The sequence below is a fragment of the Camellia sinensis genome, chromosome 2, assembly GCF_055761805.1.
Source record: "Camellia sinensis isolate YWXY chromosome 2, ASM5576180v1, whole genome shotgun sequence".
In the NCBI taxonomy this organism is placed as follows: Eukaryota; Viridiplantae; Streptophyta; class Magnoliopsida; order Ericales; family Theaceae; genus Camellia; species Camellia sinensis.
Window position 1 is genome coordinate 115,002,256 of NC_138962.1, and position 24,226 is coordinate 115,026,481.

Consider the following 24,226-nt stretch of genomic DNA (forward strand, 5'->3'; position numbering starts at 1 on the left):
TTTTAACTCATTTAATGAGTTCACAATATTATTTAGGACATCATTAAAAGAACAATATTATTTAATGAGTTAATTAACAATATTATTTAATGAGTTAATTAACAAATTAAACATTAATTAACAATATTAATTTTATTAACTCTTGTATTAACTCATTAATTAATTATTTAGGACATCAACAATTATTACTTAAAAAAATATTTTTTTATTAATTATTTAGGTTGACTTGTATTATTGTTGGATTACAATTAATGAATACTCAAATAAAATTCTTGACTCACAAGTAATTGTAATTGAATGAGTTAAAATCCATATAATTCTTTTAGAAGTAAAATCCAATATAAGTATATTGTTGATGTTTTAAGTTTTTTGTTTCATAGAAGCGAGTGTATGGAGAGTGTTCTAATTATCTTCTACTGGGGGAAAACATAATTTGGGATCCCGATGAAGGTGTCATATGATGCTGAGCTGAAAGGGATATATGGGGTGCAACTTGACACCACGCTTAACAATTTGGAGGAGATGTTCATCTCCAAGGTGCCAAGTTATGGCGAAAGTGTCCGATTGAACTTCAAATGTAGGTATCCTTATCGCCAGTGGCAAGCAATCAGCAGATACAAGACATTACCGATCAATGACGATGAGACGTTGAACACCGTATTAAGTATCAGTGCAAGTTTCCAACCACCAAATTATTTGGAAGTGTACATTGATAAAGAGGTTGTATGCAATGTCCCGAATATGAGACAGATGGATTCTCGTCCTTTCACTACATTGCTTACACAAGGGATTGACACGACAGCGTTTCGGTCTCCTATGTATGCATCAGATCAACGTTATTCAGTGGTCTACACACAACAGACATTTGAGATCCATGGTGTGGAATCAAGTTCGCATGGTGGATATGATTATGAATTTCACAATAACACAGAAGATGTTCCCACCTGCAGTCATCATACCACTCCAGTTGAAGTTGATGGGAGTATGGCGGAAACGGTGACCAATGTGCAGTTTGCGGACACTATTGCTGACAATGACTTGTATGGTGCTGATGTCACCCTAGACGACGATGAAAATGAAATGTTTGATGAAGAAAATTTATTAGCCAGATCAGATGATGATGATAAAGAAGATGATGCTGATGGCTCCGTTGGCCCTGAAAATGTCCGCATCCCACCTAGAGCTGAAATCCCTTTCTATGAGAACATTCACACGTGTGGTGATTTTGACATGAGTAGTCGTGATGTCGAAACCCATAGCCGGATCTGGAACGCTGAATATGCAGAGTTGGACTAAGGGATGGTTTTCGTCGATAAGAAACGACTTGTACATGCTGTGAAACTGTACCACGCAAGAAATAATCGAAAGCATAAGGTCGTAACCTCCAAGCAAGACCTTTGGGGGTTTGCTTGCAAGCACGATTGCAGTTGGTGGTTCCGTGCATCTCTTAATAAGAAACACGGTCTTTTTGAAATAAAGTAGTATAGGGGTCTGCACCATTGTTTATACCTAAGGATGAACAGGGACCACATTAATATTGACTTCAGTTACATTGCTTCTCATCTTTTGGGACAAGTTGCGGTGAGTATAAAAAATATATATATATATATATATTTGTTTGTTTATAGTGTTCACACCCAAATAATCCAACTCATATTTGATTGTCGTATACAAAATGAACCTCATATGCCAATTAAGAATGTCTTCGAAGATATCAAAAAGACCACGAACTACAGTATATCATACAAGAAGGCGTGGCATGTAAGGTCAAAGGCAATTAGAATGGTATTTGGGGATTGGGATGAATCGTATAGGCAGTTGCCTAAATTCATGCATGCATTATAGACATCTAATCTTGCCACCATTGTTAAATGGAAAGCATAAATATACCGGAGGTACAACCATCATGCCCGTCTTCCACTTTGTTTTCTGGTCTTTCAAACCCGTCATCGATGGATTCAGATATTGTAGGCCTGTTATAACCATAGATGGTACATTCTTATACGGCAAATACACTGGTATGTTGCTTGTAGCAACGATCGTCACTGCCAATGGCAAAGTATTACCGCTTGCATTCGCTGCGGTCGACACGAAGAGTTTAGAGTCTTGGTCGTTCTTCATTTCAAATATCAGGGAACATATTGTCATGAACCGACAGGGAGTGACTTTGATATCTGATCGAGCTGAGAGTATTTTAGCTGCTGTGAGGCGGCATTGGCTGAATCCCTCGCTCCAATTTGTTGGATATCATTGGCACTGCCTTCGACATGTTTGTCGTAACTTCAACACAAAGTTTAAAAATAAGGAGCTGAAACAACTTCTATGGAAAGCAGGGAGTGCTCATCAACGACTAAAGTGTAATACCTACTTAGAACAAATACAGGCCATTAACCAAGATGCCGTCAATTGGGTCCGCAAGATGAATCCTGTGAAGTGGGCCCTTGCATATGACGGTGGATATCGGTGGGGGGTATTGACCAGCAATGACGTAGAGTGCTTCAACAGTGTCTTGAAAGGTGCAAGGAACCTACCTATCTCAGCTATGGTTGAGTTTACATTTCGACGGCTCGTAAAATATTTTGACGAGATGGGAGCCCAAGCAGAAATAGATGCACGGAATGAGTTCTAATACCCTAGAGAGATGCAAAAAATGATCGAGGAGGGCATCGCAAGGGGAAATACTTTCCAGTTGATGTCGTACGATAGGTTAAGTTGTAATGTAAACTAAATTGTACATATTATGTTGTGAAGTTAGTTACACCTACAAGCATGACAATTAATTTGTATCAATAATGTCGAATGGGCCCCGCGGCGTCTTTGAGGTGCAAACATCTTTTCGCCATGGACGAGGTCGCAATACACAGATTGTGCGCATGAATCAACCCACGTACAGTTATGGCAAGTACGAGATAAGACACTATCCATGTTGCCATATGCTCGCTGTTATGTCTGAATGTGGTGACAATCCATTCAAGTACGTTGATCCAGTATATAGGCTTCCTGTATACATGAGGGTTTGGGAAACTAAATTCAACCCAATACCGCATCTAGATTATTAGGATGATCCGCAGTAGACCTTAATGCCTAATGCATTTCGTCTGTGAGAAGTAAAACGGGGTAGTAAATCTATGTCCCATATTCCGAATAGGGGTGCAATTCGGGCAGGCTCAACCCGAGCAACCTGAGCCCAGCCCGAGTTTTTTTAGGGCTTGGGCAACTATATCTTGTAATCTGGACGGGCCTGGGCAGATTTTTGATGCCCCGAATTGTAATTCAGGCCGGACTTGGGCAGAATCAATGGCCAACCCGAGCAACTCGAACCCGAACCCGAATTGAATTTAATATATTATATAAATTATATAATATATATAAATTAAATAAAAGAGGTTTAATAAATTAAATTAAATTAACCCAACTATATCTTATATATATAATTGCCTCAGGTTTGAAGTTTTTTTGCCCTTTTGATTACATTCTTTCTTATGTATTCTATCTATTAACTTTCATAAGCTTGTTAATTCTTTATTTTACCTTTGTATTTTAAATATTGGATTTAGGGACTGGACACCATGGTAGGTGAGCATGGGACTCAATTGTCTGGTGGACACAAGCAGAGAGTTTTATTTGGTCTACCTACAGGTTTTTGGACTTGTGAATTTCGGGCAATTCGGACTAACCCGAGTTCAAAATACAAAGCTTGGTCCGGGCTTCGGCAGCAATGCTCGGGTTCATGGTCGGGCTTGGGCGGGCTTGGACACTGCCAAATACAATTCGAGCTGGGCTTAGGCTTGGGAAAACCCCCAACCCGACCGAACCCGCCCGAGTTGCACCCCTAATTCCGAATGAGATGGATATATCAGATAGGTGTTTGAACGCTCGTTGCAGTGAGTGCCAGCAGACAGGTCATGATAGGCGGACATGTCTAGGGACGCTTGGTCGATGAAGATTATATAATGCTTACCAAAGTGTCGTGAATTGTGAAATTGTAAAATGGGCGCCCTTTTAATTGTGAGATTGTAATTGGACAGTCCATGTGAATTCTTAGCTTGTAATGCAAATAACCCCATGTTAAACTATTAATTAATTATATTTACTAATGTTTTAGAGGTTAGACCAATTGAACATTTTGCAAACCCTAAAGTCATTTTCTTAATTTGAACTCTAAATGATCATTTTTAATTTTTAATTTTTTATATATTTTAATTGTTTTATTATAAAAAAAAAATTACAATATACTAAACAAGTAAATTAAACTGAATATGTATGTAAAACAATTTAACTCTAGTACATAGGCCTAAGTTTTTTATTGTGTATTTGATTGAAAATGTGTATTAAAAAATTCTATACTTAATCAAATAATTCTTCTACCATTTGAAAATTTAATATTTTCATATACTCCTAGCATTTTTCACATTTAAAATTTATGAATAAATGTATGTAATTTAAAAAATTTATACTTTATTGAAACTTTTAGCATTACAAAATCAATAATTAAGTTTTGTCAAATATGCTATAAATCTAATCATCAACCTATTTTTTAAACAAAATTTTCTTATTCAAAGTTTTGGCAAATATTTATGTAGGAAAACTATCCACATGTTACTGCACTATGTTCATGGTCATTATTAAGCTTATGTAACTTAGGCCCTAAAATAATTTTGAAAAAGATTTCTATATTAATTATAGCATAGATAACGTGACCATTTGAAAGGTTTTTATAAATTTTGAGATTCATATATATATTTTTAAAAATCATAAATTATAGAATAATTAGAGTTTTTTTTTTTTTTTTATGATTATAATTAGATTTTAGTGAATTGCTTCCATATTAGTGGCACACAAATTTATAATTTTAAAATAGCTGAGCCTATTTTTCTTTTAGAAATCGTAATTTATGGAATAATTAGAGTTTAATAGTTATAGTTAAATTAGAGTTAACCAATAGACTTTTAAAATAAAAAATAATTAGATTTTAGTGAATTGTTTCCATATATAAGTCATAGAACCTGATCAAGCTTATGTACTTGCCACTGCTGAGAGACATCGACGAGATTGGCGAGTAAAGCTGGGGTGGCGCGGCTTTGGCATGCTTGTATAGGATGCTGTGTCAAGCGGCTCAGGTGGGTGCAAAGGAGATCGGAGGACCACTTGTATTGCTACAGGTTAGTAAGAATTTTAGTACATATCAATTCATGTTGCATGACATATATCAGTATTGTAATTGGGTCCAAACTATTGCAAATTTGGGCGTGGGAGAGATTCATTCGCATTGCCCGTCTAGGCAGCAAGTGGTTGCGCCTGGGGAGCTTCCCATGGGGCAGGGAGAGCAACAGTTGCCACCCAGATCTATATGATATATGACTTCAACAATTGCCCATGTAGTTGTTGTTCATAGAGACCCATGTAGTCGTCGATACGATCTCGTGGCCGAAGTCAACCCTCCACCAACTACCTTAAGGTCCGGATGGCAACTGCTGCTCTCCCTGCCCCATGGGAAGCTCCCAAGCCGCAACCACTTGCTGCCTAGACAGGGCAAAGCGAATGAATCTCTCCCACGCCCAAATTTGCAATAGTTTGGACCCAATTACAAAACTGATATATGTCATACAACATGAATTGATATATACTAAATTCTTACTAACCTGTAGCAATACAAGTGGTCCGCCGAGCTCCTTCGCACCCACCTAAGCCGCTCGACACAGCATCCTATACAAGCATGCCAAAGCCGCGCCACCCTAGCTGTACTCGCCGATCTCGTCGATGTCTCTCAGCAGTGGCAAGTACATAAGCTTGATCAAGTTCTATGACTTATATATGGAAGCAATTCACTAAAATCTAACTATTTTTTATTTTAAAAAAGTCTATTGGCTAACCCTAATTTAACTATAACTAATAAACTATAATTATTCCATAAATTACGACTTCTAAAAGAAAAATATGCTCAGCTATTTTAAAATTATAAATTTGTGTGCCACTAATATGGAAGCAATTCACTAAAATCTAATTATAATCATAAAAAATAAAAAATAAAAAAATTCTAATTATTCTATAATTTATGATTTTTAAAAATATAAATATATATAAATCTCAAAATTTATAAAAAACCTTTCAAATGGTCACGTTATCTGTGCTATAACTAATATAGAAATCTTTTTCAAAATTATTTTAGGGCCTAAGTTACATAAGCTTAATAATGACCATGAACATAGTGCAGTAACATGTGGATAGTTTTCCTACATAAATATTTGCCAAAATTTTGAATGAGAAAATTGTTTAAAAAATAGGTTAATGATTAGATTTATAGCATATTTGACAAAACTTAATTATTGATTTTGTAATGCTAAAAGTTTCAATAAAATATAAAATTTTTAAATTACATACATTTATTCATAAATTTTAAATGTGAAAAATGCTTGGAGTATTTGAAAATATTAAATATAAATATTAAATTTTCAAATGGTAGAAGAACTACTTGATTAAGTATAGAATTTTTTAATACACATTTTCAATCAAATACACAATAAAAAACTTAGGTCTATGTGCAAGAGTTAAATTGTTTTACATACATATTCAGTTTAATTTATTTGTTTAGTATATTAGTTGTAAAATTTTTTTATAATAAAACAATTAAAATATATAAAAAATTAAAAATTAAAAAAGATCTATTTAGAGTTCAAATTAAGAAACTGGCTTTAGGGTTTGAAAAATGTTCAATTGGTCTAACCTCTAAAACATTAGCAAATATAATTAATTAATAGTTTAACATGGGGTTATTTGCATTACAAGCTAAGAATTCACATGGGCTGTCTAATTACAATCTCACAATTAAAAAGGGTGACCATTTTACAATTTCACAATTCACGACACTCTGGTAAGCATTACATAATCTTCATCGACCAAGCCTCACTGGACATGTCCGCCAATCATGACCTGACTGCTGGCACTCACTGCAACGAGCGGTCAAACGCCTATCTGATATATCCACCTCATTCGGAATACGGGACATAGATTTACGACCCCGTTTTACTTCTCGCAGACGAAATGCATTAGGCATTAAGGTCCACGGCGGATCATCCTAATAATCTAGATGCGGTATTGGGTTGAATTTAGTTTCCCAAACCCTCATGTATACAGGAAGCTTACATACTGGATCAACGTACTTGAATGGATTGTCACCACATTTAGACATAACAGCGAGCATCAACCTCGTCCATGGCGAAAAGATGTTTGCACCTCAAAGACGCCGCGGGGCCCATCCGACATTATTGATACAAACTAATTGTCATGCTTGTAGGTGTAACTAACTTCACAACATAATATGCACAATTTAGTTTACATTACAACTTAACCTATCGTACGACATCAACTGGAAAGTATTTCCCCTTGCGATGCCCTCCTCGATCATTTTTTGCATCTCTCTAGGGTATTAGAACTCATTCCGTGCATCTATTTCTGCTTGGGCTCCCATCTCGTCAAAATATTTTACGAGCAGTCGAAATGTAAACTCAACCATAGCTGAAATAGGTAGGTTCCTTGCACCTTTCAAGACACTGTTGAAGCACTCTACGTCATTGCTGGTCAATACCCCCCACCGATATCCACCGTCATATGCAAGGGCCCACTCCACAGGATTCATCTTGCGGACCCAATTGACGGCATCTTGGTTAATGGCCTGTATTTGTTCTAAGTAGGCATTACACTTTAGTCGTTGATGAGCACTCCCTGCTTTCCATAGAAGTTGTTTCAGCTCCTTATTTTTAAACTTTGTGTTGAAGTTACGACAAACATGTCGAAGGCAGTGCCAATGATATCCAACAAATTGGAGCGAGGGATTCAGCCAATGCCGCCTCACAGCAGCTAAAATACTCTCAGCTCGATCAGATATCAAAGTCACTCCTTGTCGGTTCATGACAATATGTTCCCTGATATTTGAAATGAAGAACGACCAAGACTCTAAACTCTTCGTGTCGACCGCAGCGAATGCAAGCGGTAATACTTTGCCATTGGCAGTGACGATCGTTGCTACAAGCAACATACCAGTGTATTTGCCGTATAAGAATGTACCATCTATGGTTATAACAGGCCTACAATATCTGAATCCATCGATGACGGGTTTGAAAGACCAGAAAACAAAGTGGAAGACGGGCATGATGGTTGTACCTCCGGTATATTTATGCTTTCCATTTAACGATGGTGGCAAGATTAGATGTCTATAATGCATGCATGAATTTAGGCAACTGCCTATACGATTCATCCCAATCCCCAAATACCATTCTAATTGCCTTTGACCTTACATGCCACGCCTTCTTGTATGATATACTGTAGTTCGTGGTCTTTTTGATATCTTCGAAGACATTCTTAATTGGCATATGAGGTTCATTCTGCATACGACAATCAAATATGAGTTGGATTATTTGGGTGTGAACACTATAAACAAACAAATATATATATATATATATATATTTTTTCTACTCACCGCAACTTGTTCCAAAAGATAAGAAGCAATGTAGCTGGAGTCAATATTAATGTGGTCCCTGTTCATCCTTAGGTATAAACAATGGTGCAGACTCCTGTACTACTTTATTTCAAAAAGACCGTGTTTCTTATTAAGAGATGCACGGAACCACCAACTGCAATCGTGCTTGCAAGCAAACCCCCAAAGGTCTTGCTTGGAGGTTACGACCTAATGCTCTCGATTATTTCTTGCGTGGTACAATTTCACATCATGTACAAGTTGCTTCTTATCGACGAAAACCATCCCTTAGTCTAACTCTGCATTTTCAGCGTTCCAGATCCAGTTATGGGGTCCGACATCACGGCTACTCATGTCTAAATCACCACACGTGTGAATGTTCTCATAGAAAGGGATTTCAGCTCTAGGTGGGATGCGGACATTTTCAGGGCCAACGTAGCCGTCGCATAATCTTCTTTATCATCATCGTTTGATCCGGCCAATAAATTTTCTTCATCAAGCATTTCATTTTCATCGTCGTCTAGGGTGACATCAGGACCATACAACTCATTGTCAGCAATAGTGTCCGCAAACTGCACATAATTCACCGTTTTCGCCATACTCCCATCAACTTCAACTGGAGTGGTATGATGGCTGCAGGTGGGAACATCTTCTGTGTCATTGTGAAATTCATAATCATATCCACCACGCGAACTTGATTCCACACCATGGATCTCAAATGTCTGTTGTGTGTAGACCACTGAATAACGTTGATCTGATGCATACATAGGAGACCGAAACGCTGTCGTGTCAATCCCTTGTGTAAGCAATGTAGTGAAAGGACGAGAATCCATCTGTCTCATATTCGGGACATTGCGTACAACCTCTTTATCAATGTACACTTCCAAATAATTTGGTGGTTGGAAACTTGCACCGATACTTAATACGGTGTTCAACGTCTCTTCGTCATTGATCGGTAATGTCTTGTATCTGCTGATTGCTTGCCACTTGCGATAAGGATATCTACATTTGAAGTTCAATCGGACACTTTCGCCATAACTTGCCACCTTGGAGATGAACATCTCCTCCAAATTGTTAAGCGTGGTGTCAAGTTGCACCCCATATATCCCTTTCGGCTCAGCATCATATGACACCTTCATCGGGATCCCTAATTATGTTTTCCCCCAGTAGAAGATAATTAGAACACTCTCCATACACTCGCTTCAATGAAACAAAATACTTAAAATATCAACAATATACTTATATTGGATTTTACTTCTAAAAGAATTATATGGATTTTAACTCATTCAATTACAATTACTTGTGAGTCAAGAATTTTATTTAAGTAATCATTAATTGTAATCCAACAATAATACAAGTCAACCTAAATAATTAATAAAAGAATAATTTTTTAAGTAATAATTGTTGATGTCCTAAATAATTAATTAATGAGTTAATACAAGAGTTAATAAAATTAACATTGTTAATTAATGATTAATTTTTTAATTAACTCATTAAATAATATTGTTAATTAACTCATTAAATAATATTGTTCTTTTAATAATGTCCTAAATAATATTGTGAACTCATTAAATGAGTTAATATTGTTAATTAACTCATTAATTAATGAACTCATTAAATAATATTGTTAATTAACTCATTAAATAATATTGTTCTTTTAATGATGTCCTAAATAATATTGCTAACTCATTAAATGAGTTAAAAATTAACTCATTATTCTTACACGTTAATTAACAATATTAATAATATTAACAATAATATTAATTAGTTAATATTATTTCATATTGTTAATTAACTCATTAAATAATATTATTAATGAACAATATTAACTCATTATTCTTACGCATGTTTTGGGTTTACTGAAATGAGTCAATTTGATCTTCTTTTTATGTGTTTAGATGTTTGTGAGTGTGGTTTTTGTTTTTTTTATTTTTTGGTTTATTCTTCAAATCAAATGCATTGGTTTTATTACAATAACATTGGATTGATTAGTTTGTGATTAATACTTTGTTATTGCAATATAAGTGTGATGTGTGTGTCTAAATTATATATACACAAGTGTGTTTCAGGTTTAGTGAAAGTGAAATTATATATACAGATTGTTATATTTTATTAATTTGATTTTTGTTTTCTACATAATGTTTGGTTTATGGAATTTTTAGATTTCATTTCACTGATTCACCAATCTTCCTGGTGACTAACAAGTTTGTTTGTACAATTTTCAAAATTTGTGTATCGATTTCTCAAAAAATTAATTTAGATTACATGTGATAACATATCAAATGTTAATGTCATTTGATTTGTTCATCCATTTTGTGCATGTCTTAATAAATAATAATGATTACTTAAAAAGAATTTTTTAAGTAAACCTAAATAATTAATGAGTCAAGACAAGATTTGATGTCCTACAGCACCCCAAAAAGAATAATTTAAATACACGTAAACCTATGAAATTTACGATTCAACAACTTAAACAGCACAGACAATTAAATTAATAAGCCTAATTATTTCCAAACTTTCAAAGTTATCAAAAGGAAAAATCAAATGCTACTTACGGGCTAAGACAATGTATGTCCGTAATTAAGGGATTTGATCTCTTAATTTATGTTCATTTGTGAGTTAAGAAAAACTCTAGTATTTGCTGGGACAATACCCCAAAAAATGGCACTTGAATCTCTCTAGGCCTTTGTTATAATCAAGCAAAATATTGAAGTATAAAATATTGGAAGAAATGATAATATCACATAGCAATATCATTATTCAAAATACATTATAAGCGATGCAAACATTTGAAAAAAAAAATATAATATATAAATAATTGAGAAAATTTTTACAATACATCTCAAAAAAATAGGGTACCACTGGATTGAATTCTCATTCCTTTGGAAAAAATTGATTATCACTTTGGCAAAAGCTATGTACCACTGGATTGAATTCACAGAACCCTATCCCTAACCCTCTCAAAACCCCAATTTGAATTCACAGAACCCTAGCCGCAACCCACATTGGTATCTTCCAAACTTCCTCCCCCACTATTCTACACACATTCGCATTTTCACAAACAAAATCAACATAAATAAAATTCAAACTGAGAGAGAGAGAGAGAGTGCCAACATACCTACGAGAGAGACGAGCTCAAAGAAAGGGAGGAAGGTGCAGCGAGCGACAGAGAGGGAGAGTCATTGTGAGCAACCCAGAGAGAGAGAAAGCAGAGAGCGACAGAGAGAGAGAGAGTGACTATAAGCGACCCAGAGAGAGAGAGCGCAGAGAGCGACAGAGAGGGAGGAAGGTTGCCTCTGGTTAGGGTTTTGGGGGAAAAGAAAGAGAGGAGGTAGAAAGCATAGTTGCAAATAAGGGGGGGTGGGCCATTTCATAACGGCTTTCTGTTAAAAGCGTGTTTCCAAATCGCGCGATCATTACCTAAAAGCGCTAATAGTAACAGCGCTTTCTTAAGTAAAGGAGTGTTTTCTAACCACGCATTCATAATTCCACTGCTTGGGCCAGAAACATGCTGAAAGCGTGTTCAACTTAGTTTGGGAAATTCGACCAAACTACACTTAGTTTGGGAAATAAATTAGTATAGGGGCTTAATTTGGGAAAAGCCCCAATTTTTTGGGCATAATAAAGTCAATAGATCACACACTCTTTGATATGAAAATTCATTGACTTTTCTAGAAGATAAAAATCAATCAACCTCACATTTCTTGACTGTGAAAGATAAGATGGGTATTTTATATTCTTGTTATTTTAGATTACACTTAAGGGTAGATTAATTTTTGTCTCTATAAATAGGACTTTAGAGTTATTGGCTTTTACCTATTTATATTGTAATGTTGCCTTTGCATTATTTATTCAATATATGTATATATTTTTGCTCTCTTCTTTGTTACATGGTATTAGAGCAGGAGTACTTGGAAATGGGTAGGGTGTGTGTCCCTGGACTGCACGCCACAACTGGGCATGAGCGAGGGTGTAAAGCGAAGTCTCACATCGCTCAAGTACTAAAGTAATGTTAAGCACATAAGCATAAGGGCACCCTCACCTCAATAGCTAGCTTTTGGGGTTGAGTTATACCCAAGACCATATAACATGATATCAGAGACATACAAACGGCCGCTGACCTAGCTTTTACACTTCGTCTTCTGCATTCACAGGCCATCACATCCTCTTTGCAAGCCTTCACAAGTGCTCTCTCTCTTCGCAAGAGTCCATCTTCTCGTCTCACAGAGGTCTCTCTCTCGTTTGTTGCAGACCATTGTTTGTGGGTTCTTCTTTGAACCATTTGACTGAAGAAGGTTCATTCCCTGAACCATTAGACTAGAGCAGGTTCAATCCCTAGACCATTCAACTTCAGTAAGTGCTTCAGTTCTCACTGCTCTCTTCATCTTTCCTTTTGTTGCTCTGTTTTGTTGTTGGTGCTAATTGGGCCAATGATATCTCCGATCACAGATCTACCTCCGGCCTTTGTGTTTTTCTAGGCAATTCTCTCATCTCTTGGAAAAGTAAAAAACAGTCTGTTGGTTGCTCCACCGTTGATTGTGAATATCGTGCTATGGCTCAGCTACTTCTGAGATAGTTTGGCTTTGTTGGCTTCTTTTTGATATGGGTATTTCACTCTCTTCCCCGACTCCTTTATATTGTGACAATCAGAGTGTTGTTTAGATTGGTTATAACTTAGTTTTCCATGAGCGTAGGAAGCATATTGAGATAGATTGTCACTTTCTTCGACAGCATCTTCAAGCTGGCACTATTACTCTTCCCTTTTTTCCCTCTTCTCTCCAGTTGGCCAATTTCTTTACAAAACTCACATTACTGCTCGCTTTCGTTTTTTTCTTGGCAAACTTTCAATACTTTCTGCAGTCGCATCCTTAGTTTGAGGAGGGATGTTAAAGATAAGATGTTTATTTCATATTCTTGTTATTTTATATTACACTTAAGGGTAGATTGTAATTAGAACTTTAGGGTTTTAGCTTTTACCTAATTTTATTGTACCGATGCCTTTCCACTATTTATTCAATATACGTATATCTCTTTTTGCTCTCTCCTTTGTCACATTGGCATCACTAGGTATGGTGTTATCTTCATCATGTTCATTTATATTGTTTTTACGTACACAAAGCACAAAAGGTGTTTCTTTGATAGCACCTTGCTACTCTGCATGAGAGTTTAGCTATAATCTTCACACACAAAACTTTGTAAGTACATGAAGAATAACTTTGATTCTTCACAAGCAAGTACCATGTTCTTTTTGTGGATGTACAACCCAACATTCAAGATGTTCAATCTTTTAACCATGATTTTGAATTCTTGAATCATGTTCAACATTAGTCAATAGATTGGTTGATTTGTCTTGTAAATTGATTTGTCAATTTTTTTGGGGTAATCATGTAAGAACCCACATTTTATGTCTTAATCATGTTTATGAGCATATGTATGATTATGGTTTATTAAGCTTGCATGTGTATGTTCGTGACTTGTCCCGCTTAAGTGAGTGAGATCCATGCCTTGATTTGATACCTTTGTGATTTGTTTAAGTGTTATGTGCTTGCCCAGGTTGTGATTAGCCGACGCCATTCCAAGCCGAGGTCATCCTCAGTCTAGAAGTGTCTTGGAACCCCTTGTTGACCCCGTCCTTACCTTGCCACATTAGCCGAGATGTTATCTTGCACCCAAGTGATCTCGTCCTGGAGTGGTATGACCTAGGCCGAGGTGTGGCGCATCTAGGCCAAGATGTGGCACAGCTTAGTCAAGCGTTGTCCTTCCTAGCCGAGGTCACTGTCACCTTAGTTGCCAAAGCCCTTCGTTAGCCGATGTCACCCTTGCCGGAGTGCCGTACCGAGTAGCTTGTTAGATACGCCTTGTTATTAGCCGATGTCATTGCCTCGTCAGATAGCCCATACCGCTTTACTTGTTAAACACCCTTCCACCATGCTTTGTCTGGTCTGTCAGTCACCTTTGCAGGGAAAACCCAACCAGTCGCTGCCACGTGTCCCAGCAGAGGGATTAAGCCAGAACCGAGTGAGAGCACTCATCATTTGGTATCTTAACCTTGCCTTTTAGAGAGAGAAGCTCTAGGAAGAAGAAGGAGTTTTAGAGTGAGAAGTAAGTCTTCAAGCTTGATTCCTTGAGATCGAACCGTTAGATTCGTGTTCTAAGGTTAGATTCTTGCTCCGCTCTTGTCGTTCTATATGTTTATAATATTGCATTGCATGATTGAATATGATTTGTAAGCCATGCATCGTTTTGAAATTCGGTTTTAGAAAAGAGAAAATGACATTCATGTGTTCTTCAAGAAAGTCATGTTTTGATCCGAAAGCTTTTTGCCTAGACTCATGTTTTGTGTTTGTTCTTGCATGATTTTCAACTATGGGTACCCAGGTCCATATTTTCAACTCGTAGCATGAAAATCCCAGATTTGTGATAACAGATTTGCGATTGAACATTCATATTTTTCATGTTTTCGCACCCATGTTCTTCATGTTCATCAGCAGGGGGATACCCAGAACTTCCCGGCCTCTTTCTCTTGCATGTGGCCCTCAGGGACACACCTCGGCAAGGGGGTGTGGAACCTCGGCCTAGACCTGGTTAGTGCCGAGCATGTTTTCCAAAATCATTTGTATACATATAAAGCTTGTTTGAAAGTGCATTCAATAGGCCTTGCCATGTGTTTGTAGGACTTGGACTTGTCTCGATCCCGACGTTGAAAAGCTAGGTGAGTGGTGTTATTGATAAAGCTATGTTATACTTGTTTTGATAAATCTCGTTTTGCTTGTTTTGATGAAAAGTATTTGATCTAGCATGAATGACTGTCCCTACTTGTATATCAAATATTATCTTGTTTTGATGACATGTCTTGAAAGTCCTTAGTTGCAGGGGACTATAATGCAACTGCACTCTTGTCTTGAAAGTCCTTAGTTGCAGGGGACTATAATGCAACTGCACTCTTGTCTTGATATGTCATCGCACTTGTAATATGTAGATGTTATTAACATCCAAGGAACTTGAAAGGCCGGCAATGAACTTGATTTTTCCCTTGATTGTAAAGTATGCTATGTATTGTTTTGAAAGAAATCTTGGATATCAATCATGCAAAACCTTTATTTCTAATATCATTCACTGAGTATCCAAGCTCACCCTCTCTATATATATGTAGGTGACGAACAAGAAGGCATTGAGGCCTAGATGTGTTGCCGATGTGTTGTGAATGCTGTGCCGACGTGTTTTGGACTTGCATTTTGTGACGTCTTGAAGATTATGCTTCTTAGCTTTATGTCAAGTGTAACTTGTATATGTCGGCTTGAGAAGCCTTTTGGTCAAGATGTATTTTGTATATCATTTCCTTATTGTATTTAAGCTTTCAGGCTTGTAGAAATGTATGTCATTCCATTGGACTTATGCACGGCTCTCATGGACTATTTAGACATTTTTGTATATACTATGCTTCCGCACTTGTGAGCCCCTTAATTCATACTCTGATTGTGTGTGATTCTTTGTAAGTCGGCCTTCGGTAACCTCGGGTTACTGGCCATCACGGCGCCGAACCACTGGGGGCGGTTTGGGGGCGTGACAAATCAAGTCAATAGCTTATGCACTCATTGACATAAAAGGGTCATTGACTTCTCTAGAAGATGGAAATCAATTGAGCTCACATCTAGTGTCTTGACATCCCTAGGTATGGTGTTATGTTCATTTTGTTCATTTATATTGTTCTCAAGTACATAAATCACAAAAGGTGTTTATTTAATAGTACCTTGTTGCTCTGCATGATAAGTTTCAATATAATCTTCACGAAGAACTTCTCTCAAAAGTGTACACAGCTCACTTGTGAAAACAAAAAATTACCATGTTTTTTTCGTAGATCTACTACCCCACATTCAAGATGGGTTCAATCTTTCAATCTTGATTTTGAATTTTTGCGTCATGTTAACATTAGTCACCATGTTGAAGAGAGGGAAAAGAAAAAACATATTCAACACATCTTGATGCTGTGACACCAAAATTGATGTTGCCAGTCGATGTCTCCGCCAACTACAATGGAAAGCTGGCCCAAGTAAACTACCAGAAACATGCAAAGAATCTGACATTCAGAAATCTGCTACTTCAAATCCACGAGCTTTGGGTTCTAAAAGAAACCTTCAGAAGGTAGAATATAAAAACTCAAAGGGAAAATATAACCTGACTTCTGCTCTCTCCAAACCATTCACAAATCTTCTAATACAGAAGATTTATATAGAATTTTTTTTTTTTTTTTTTGATAAATAAATAAATATAGCAGATTTATATAGATTTTAACCTTGTTTGACCCCTCAAGTGATACAGAAACTTCTTGTATCTAAAGAAAACCTATATCCACTAAAATAAATGCATTACAATAGAAAAAGAAGGGGGGAAAAGACACAATCCCAACCTGATGCCACACATAATCATTTACTAGAAAGCTTTAAAACTTAGATATGCTAAATTAAATAAAATCAGCCTTCCTTTTTTGAAGCCCAATGAATAATTCTTCAAAATACCAATGTTTGTTAATATCATACTGGTCAGTGTATCATTTATCCCAAAAAAAAAATATCATACTGGCCAGTGTATCATTTTTGTCATTGGTTCGGTGTATCGTTCCAGAAGTATCGATATAAATATTATTAATTTATCAAATATTCTAGATTTATAGGAATCATTTAATAAAATAATGAAAAATTCAATTATTCCTAAATAAATTAGTTACTTATGAACTACGTTTTATCATTTTTTACAAAATATACTAGTACTTTTAAAAACATACCACTTTTTGTAATATTTCATGGTACATAATGTACCAAAAAAATAATATAAATATACAATTAGTTTTTATAAAATATGTTACTCTTTTATACTCAATGATTTGAAGTAGAAATAATATATTAATCACTTTTTATATTTTAATCTTTTACCTGACTCTTTATCACATTTTAAACTAAAAACTTTCTCCCCCCCCCCCCCCCCTTCTCAAATCCTACAACTCACTAAATAATAATTATCCCGGAACAGTATAGTATTCACCTGCAACACTGTCAAATTCCCAAAATAAATCTTTGATCCTAAACACACATGAGGACATAAATAAATAAATACCACAATTCATATACACAAACAAAAGGTTCTTGATGTACCTTCATTTGTCTTGCAATAAGTGGTAAGCCTGATGAAGCAAGCAACCGATTCGCACACTTTCCTAGTGGTGATTATACAGAAAAATATATACATAAAGAATGAGTCCTAGATAAATATGAAACAAGGTCATTAAGTATACAACGATGTACAAAAATTAGTGGTTGCATAACTCAAGTAGAAGTGATTGATATACTGTTGATAAGGTAACATCCATCAATTTGATGTTTCTACCTCAAAAGTCTTCATCACTCCTAAAGTTACGCCTTTATGAAGAAAGTGTGGTTTTGGGATTCTCAGGCCCCAGTGTGTGAGAGTCAGTTTCTAAAGATCAAAAGAAAGAAACATCTGGTTTGTGTCCCATCCTAGTGAGCCCTATAAATTTCCATCATTCCCCAAAACATTTTCAGAGAAAGCATGTGGGTTTGGACTTCTAGGGCCTGGGCATCATCATGTGCAGGTTTATGTGATTACCCAACCTGATTGTTTTTACCCAACCTGATTCAAGTAGAAAAGGTTTGGGAGAGCATTGATCGGGTAGGGCAGAGTCAAAAGGTAAGTCAAAACTACTAGCGTTAGGGTGACGTGTGGAGTTTAAAATAAAGAATCCACACGCAAACTTAAAAACCCCAACCTGTTGCCATCACTATTTTCCCTAAAAAGATCGAAAGAAAGAAAATTTTGTTGCTTTTCCCACATCGAGTGACTCCTGCCCTAATGAGCCTTATGAGTAGCCACTCCTCCAAAACCTAAGAGTTAAGATCATTTTTGCTCCCAAGCATTCCCAAAAAATATTCAATAGGAGAAAAGTTTGTTTGGGCTTCTTCTGCCCATGAAGCATGTTATTTACCTAAATACTGAAAAATAAATGAAGTTGCTAATATTTAAGCCAAGTCTTGAAAACAAATCAAGACAAAAAATCATAAAAACATGTAAAGATTAATATGATATGTACAACTGCATACAGAACTTGTCCAAAGTTGTAGAACTCGGTATGTATAAGTTCTTTAAACCCATGTTTTTGGGTTATGCTCCGTATTCAGCTTTTTATGCAACTCAAAATTCAATAATGTGTCAGTTTGAGTGCTTAAAGAACAGGACAGGAAGCCTCTGTAATAACAAACTTGGCTTGTCTTTGTGACCCAAATCCAAGGTAGATGATTATCATAGATGTAAGCATCACTCCTTTTTGCCATACAAGGCTAAACATTTAAAAGATTCATGAACTTCTTGAGGCTTATTTGCTTCTTTCCAGATACTCTTGGCCTAGCAATCTTTGAGAAATTTCGATATGCAAACTCATTTTATTTCGGGATTGATTGAGAAAAGGAATCTAGTAATGAGGAATGGACTGGGTCTGGGAATTATCAACACCAGGAAAAACTCATGGACTCAAGGTGCATGAGGAACTTTATATTATAGGAACTTTATAGTTTGGGACTTGTGTCACTTTAGTCCCTGACTTTTCAATTGTGACACATTTGACCTTGAATTTTGAATCTTGTTCAAAATAAGGACAATTGAAAATATCATTATATTTTTCAAGGGTAAAATCGTCAATTTGATAAAATACAAACTAATTTGACAAAAATAAATGTCAAAAAAATATATTTAATTTTTTTAAAATTATTTTTATCCACCAATGATAAAATTATGTAAAATTAATAAAAATTACATGATTAATTTTTTTAAATTAATTTTACATGATCATCATCCAAACACATAATAAAAATTAATTTGGTAAAAAAAATAAATAAATCTCTAAAAGATTTATCAATTTTACATAATTTTATTTTTAGCAGGTAGAAATAATTTTTAAAAATTCAAAAATATTTGTTTGACATTTATTTTTGTCAAATTAATTTATATTTTATCAAATTGACAATTTTACCCTTGAAAAATCTAATTATATATTCAATTGTCCTTATTTGAAACAAAATTCAAAATTCAGGGTCAAATGTGTCACAATTGAAAAGTCAGGAACCAAAGTGACACAAGCCCCAAACTATAGGGACTATTTGTGTAATTTGCCCTATATTATATTAGCCGGTAAAAGAGACACTTTAAAGTGCTTGAAATATTTTTAGAAGACACTGCATGGGTATGAGTGGGTAATATATCATTCCCCTTGAAATCCTTATGTTGCTCCTCTTGAAATCCACATACATGCATAAAAGACATGACAATACAATAGTCTAGAAGATCTCTGCAAGGCACACCTCAAGACTTGCCAAAGTCACCTTTATTACTTGTTGTCCTCGTATTGGGTTTACTTCACTTCAGAACTTTTCATAAAATGGTTGCTAATCAATTTGATGCCAAAATCAAAATCATTTGAAGTGAGAATGGAACTGGAATATGTTTTAGAGTCTAGCTCAATAAGCCTGACATTCTTTATCAAACTTCTTGTGTTAGTACTCCTAAACATAATGGAGCTGCTACGCAGGAAAAATCACCAGCTTTTTGAGGTTGCTTATTCTTTTTTGTTCACTATTATTCTTTTTTGTTCACTATAAATGTTACCAAATCCTTTTGGGGTAATACCATCCTTACTGTTGCTTATCTCATGAACTAGATGCCCTCTAGCATCCTTCAGTTTAAGACTCCTTTTGAGTCTCTTCCCGGCGCTCCTCTTATTTTCTCTCTTGTTCCTAGACTCTTTGGTTGTGTTTTTTCTTTCATGCTTACAAACAATCTCAACAGAGTTGACCCAACCCAAGGCATTGCAGTGAGTCTTCAGTGGTCATATTCAAAAAGGGTAAAGTGTTTTTTTTTTTTTTTAACAGAAGCAAAGAAATTGCATTAGAGAATGTGCTTAAGGGGCACAACCTCCAAATAAAATAAAACAAGAAACAATATGAATCCCTAAGAAAAAGGTACAATCATAGAACAAAACCCCAAATATATTACCAATTACATCAGCTACCCTCAAATAAAATTCAAACTTGTGCCAATTTCACAAAAGGTGTTTTGTATCTTCTGTCGTTGACTTCCACTTTTCTCCTCAAGCCTTTCCAATAACCACAACAAATTTAAGTTCAAGACACTTCTCCTTCAGCTCCCTTCCAAGAGAACTTTTTCCCCTTTCCCTTCTCTTTCTTATCCTTGTACAAATTTGGTCCATTAACTTCAAACTACCACAACGATCAAACTTATCTTCCACCTTATAGCCCTCTCTTTTCAATTCATCACCATCCTAGCCGCTTGTTTGATTCCATATTGGCTCAAGCTACCACCCTTATTACTAGTGAGCAAAGCCTTGTTTGGGAAGGTGAGTTTTTAACCAAAAAGTCACTACAAGCTGTCAAATCATTGTCTCTTCTTTTCTGCACGTCTTTTCGTAGAAAGCCAAAAAGCCACTACGAAAGTCAATTCCCAAACACCCTCTAAAAACATCTAACAATTACCTACTCCTTTGTTTTCTTGAGAAATAAGGAATCATTATTGTCAAGTTCAAATGAAACTTCAAAATGAGAACCCCTTGAAACAACATCCTCCCCAATTCCTAGCGCCATTTCACAACTCTGACTCCCCTCCATTTCCCTACACAACTAATATCCATCAATCCTTCCTCCTAGCTGACCTAAGAAGCACTAACACAAAGATGGAAAGGCTGACAAGGCAATTTTTAAAAATTGAACATAACATGTGTGAAACACACTCAAATTACAAAATCATACAATTTTTAAAGTTTAAAGTAGAAATTATTAGATATAAATCGACATTTTTTTTATAATTGGATATAAATCAACATTTGTTTCATGTATGTCTAAGTAATTGACACGTGTCTAGATTTAAATTTTGTTAAAAATAATAAGACACGTTTGGACATGTCCAAAACATGTTGGGAAGTGTCCAACGAATGTTGGTGTCAGACAAAAACCCACCACCTTTTAGAAGTATATGTGCTTCTAAGTTGTTAAACTTTGCTCCCTCCCCATGAGTGATATTGAAAATAGAATTACTTTAAACCATGCCTCCCCAACATCCAAGTTGGATACCTTCTGAGACATCATTATTGACTACCCATTATCCACACAAGAATGTTTATGAACACCGTCTTCCCCTAACTCAAAAACCAGCCCCCTAACCTCTACATCAACACCCCAAGCTAGAAATGTCTAAAATGTGTCAGGAAGAATCCAACGAGTCTCAACGTCCGACGAGTGTCCAACACAGACACACCACCTTTTTAGAAGTATCAATGTTTCTTAGTTGTTAAACAAGTGTTACTCCCTCCACATGACTGATATTGAACATAGAATTACCTTACACTAGATCAACCCATGCCTCTCCCACATCCAAATTGGATATCTTATCAGACATCCTTGTTGACTCCCCATTATCCACACAATAACTTTTATGAACACCGTCTTCCTTTAACTTAGAAACCTTCCTCCTTACTTCTAATCTACATAAAACCCCCAAGCTTTCTTTTCCATTCCAGTGCTTGACATGCTAAACCATCTCATCCAATTTTGCATCCACCTCCCCCACTTCCACATTTCCCTTACCAAACACCATTCCCCTATGATGATTCCTCCCTTTACCGCCACCTCTACTGTGACTGTTGATGAAGAAAAATCTTTTTTCTGTGTGGATTGTGAATAATATGCTCCATCCCCAGAGAAGTGATTACAAGAATCCACATAACTGGCATCAGATACATCAACATACTCTCACACACCGAATTGTACATTCCCCTTATTGGACAGGACCTCCATCTCTGACCAAGAGCTTAGACCTCCAAACTATCTAGCATCACCATAGAAGCCATCCCCTTTGCTGACTAGAACTCTTCCCAACAACTGAAACTATCATTGTCCTAGCGTGATCAGCCTTCTTATCAGTAGAGAAATTGAAATCCAATGGCTCAGTAGAAGACCCCTTATTAATCAATGCTAAACAGAAAGAACTAGACCCAACTAGCAATCTGTTAGAATCACCTCTTGGACTGTGCCCAAGCATTTGGGCCCATACTTGGCCCTCTCCTCTTGACAAGACCAAGAGAAAATCAACTTCCAACCTCCATTCTTGCTCTGACCCGACTCATGAGCAAGACCCAACGCAGGACCTCTTAAGTTATGCACCATACCTTCTGGATCACATGGCAAGCCCTAAATCAAATTCCCCTTTTCCAAACCGTCTTCCACCTCCCAAAGAGGACTGAATCGTTTTCTCACCCAAGGCCACATGTCCCACCTCTTGCAAACCTCGGGGACTCACAATCATGAACCCCAAGCCAGTGAACGGCATGCACCTCCTTCGTCCACCTCTCGTGCCTTTGAGTTCTACTTTATCACCATCACAAGACCTCTTTTTCTTAGAACCATTCACCGTTGCTAGATTAACAATTTGATAGCCTAACTCCTTAACCACGGTAATCTCCTTGATCGGAATCTCCAAACCCCCTAACTCGGTCCATCAAATGTGATGAACTTCTGGAATTTATGATGCATCATATTTTTGTCAAATTTCTTATGTGTTCAGAAGAGATAAAATCAATTTCTACTTATTTCTAATCATTTCACTTCATGTATATTCTTCATTATTATTTGAACATTTTCTATTATCTTAACTTGAAAATCACTCTACCTATCATGAAAGTGTCATGCTCTTGAAAAACTTAAGAAAGCATCACACAAAATAAGATCTATACAAATATCAACAACAAAAATAAATTGTAATATATAAGATTGAAGCAAAAAACTCACCATTATGTGCAATGACAAGGGCATCAAACTGCCCGCGAGGTTTACCATTTTCACTCAAGTGCCACATCCCATTACATGGCTCAAGTTTGCTGATCCAGCAAGGTCGAACTACATCAATCATACGAGTCTACACCACATATTAAATTTCAGTTAAACCTAAAAATGAAAAGAGATCATCAGATCAATAAGAAGCCAAATAAACTACAAAATAGCTAAGTCTCATCTACTTCAAATTAATTAGACAATAGGTAAACAAAGCTAGGGAGGTTCTATTCATACCTATGTTACCTGGAAAATGGATCATTCCGGTATGTGAAACGAAAACGAAAACGGAAACGGAAACGGAAACGGAAACATAGTACGCCACATGCTCTAAAATGTGGTACGATGGGGTAGACTTGTATATATATTAAACTTAAGAACTTAAGGTAATTCTAGAGTAATTTTTTTTTTTTAACTATTAGACCTCCAATAAAATGTAATATTTTCTATGAGCATTGTGACCCATTTGTTGATATTTTTGTCTCGTTAAAACTTAACTCACCTTAGATTATAGTCATTATATTTGATTTTTTTCCTCCTAAAGTAACATTTAAGGACATATATTGAAAAAAAATAAAAATAAAAACAAAAAAAACCCTTTGGATCGTTTTGAATCACTAAATTTACCGTTTTAAAACAGAAGTGTACCATATTTCGAAACATGCATACCAATATGTTATTCGCTAGGGTATTAGCGTTTTCTAGTAACATAAATTCATACACCACAAAATTCTTGGTTCACAATGTTTTCCATTCGGATATCAACTTATTTTAGGAGTTGATAAATGAACATTTGGCCATTGGTAACATTGTGGTAGGAACATGGCTCTTCTTGGCAAATGATTATGGA

General features: G+C 36.0%; 1 protein-coding gene across 5 annotated transcripts in view; it reads right to left on the reverse strand.

Annotated features, from left to right (window-relative positions):
* Positions 1-24,226, reverse strand: part of LOC114302293 (FAD/NAD(P)-binding oxidoreductase family protein) — a 45,808-nt gene that overhangs the window by 5,991 nt on the left and 15,591 nt on the right. For all 5 annotated transcript variants that reach the window (XR_014361555.1, XR_014361556.1, XR_014361557.1 and 2 more), the window contains exons 3-4: positions 23,335-23,461; positions 17,623-17,684 (exon numbers count right to left, since the gene is read on the reverse strand). Coding sequence is in view for 2 of the 5 variants with exons in the window: in XM_082915453.1 (XP_082771579.1) it covers positions 17,623-17,684; positions 23,335-23,461 (189 nt within the window). In the remaining 3 variants the exon portion in view is untranslated. The remainder of the gene's footprint in view (positions 1-17,622; positions 17,685-23,334; positions 23,462-24,226) is intronic.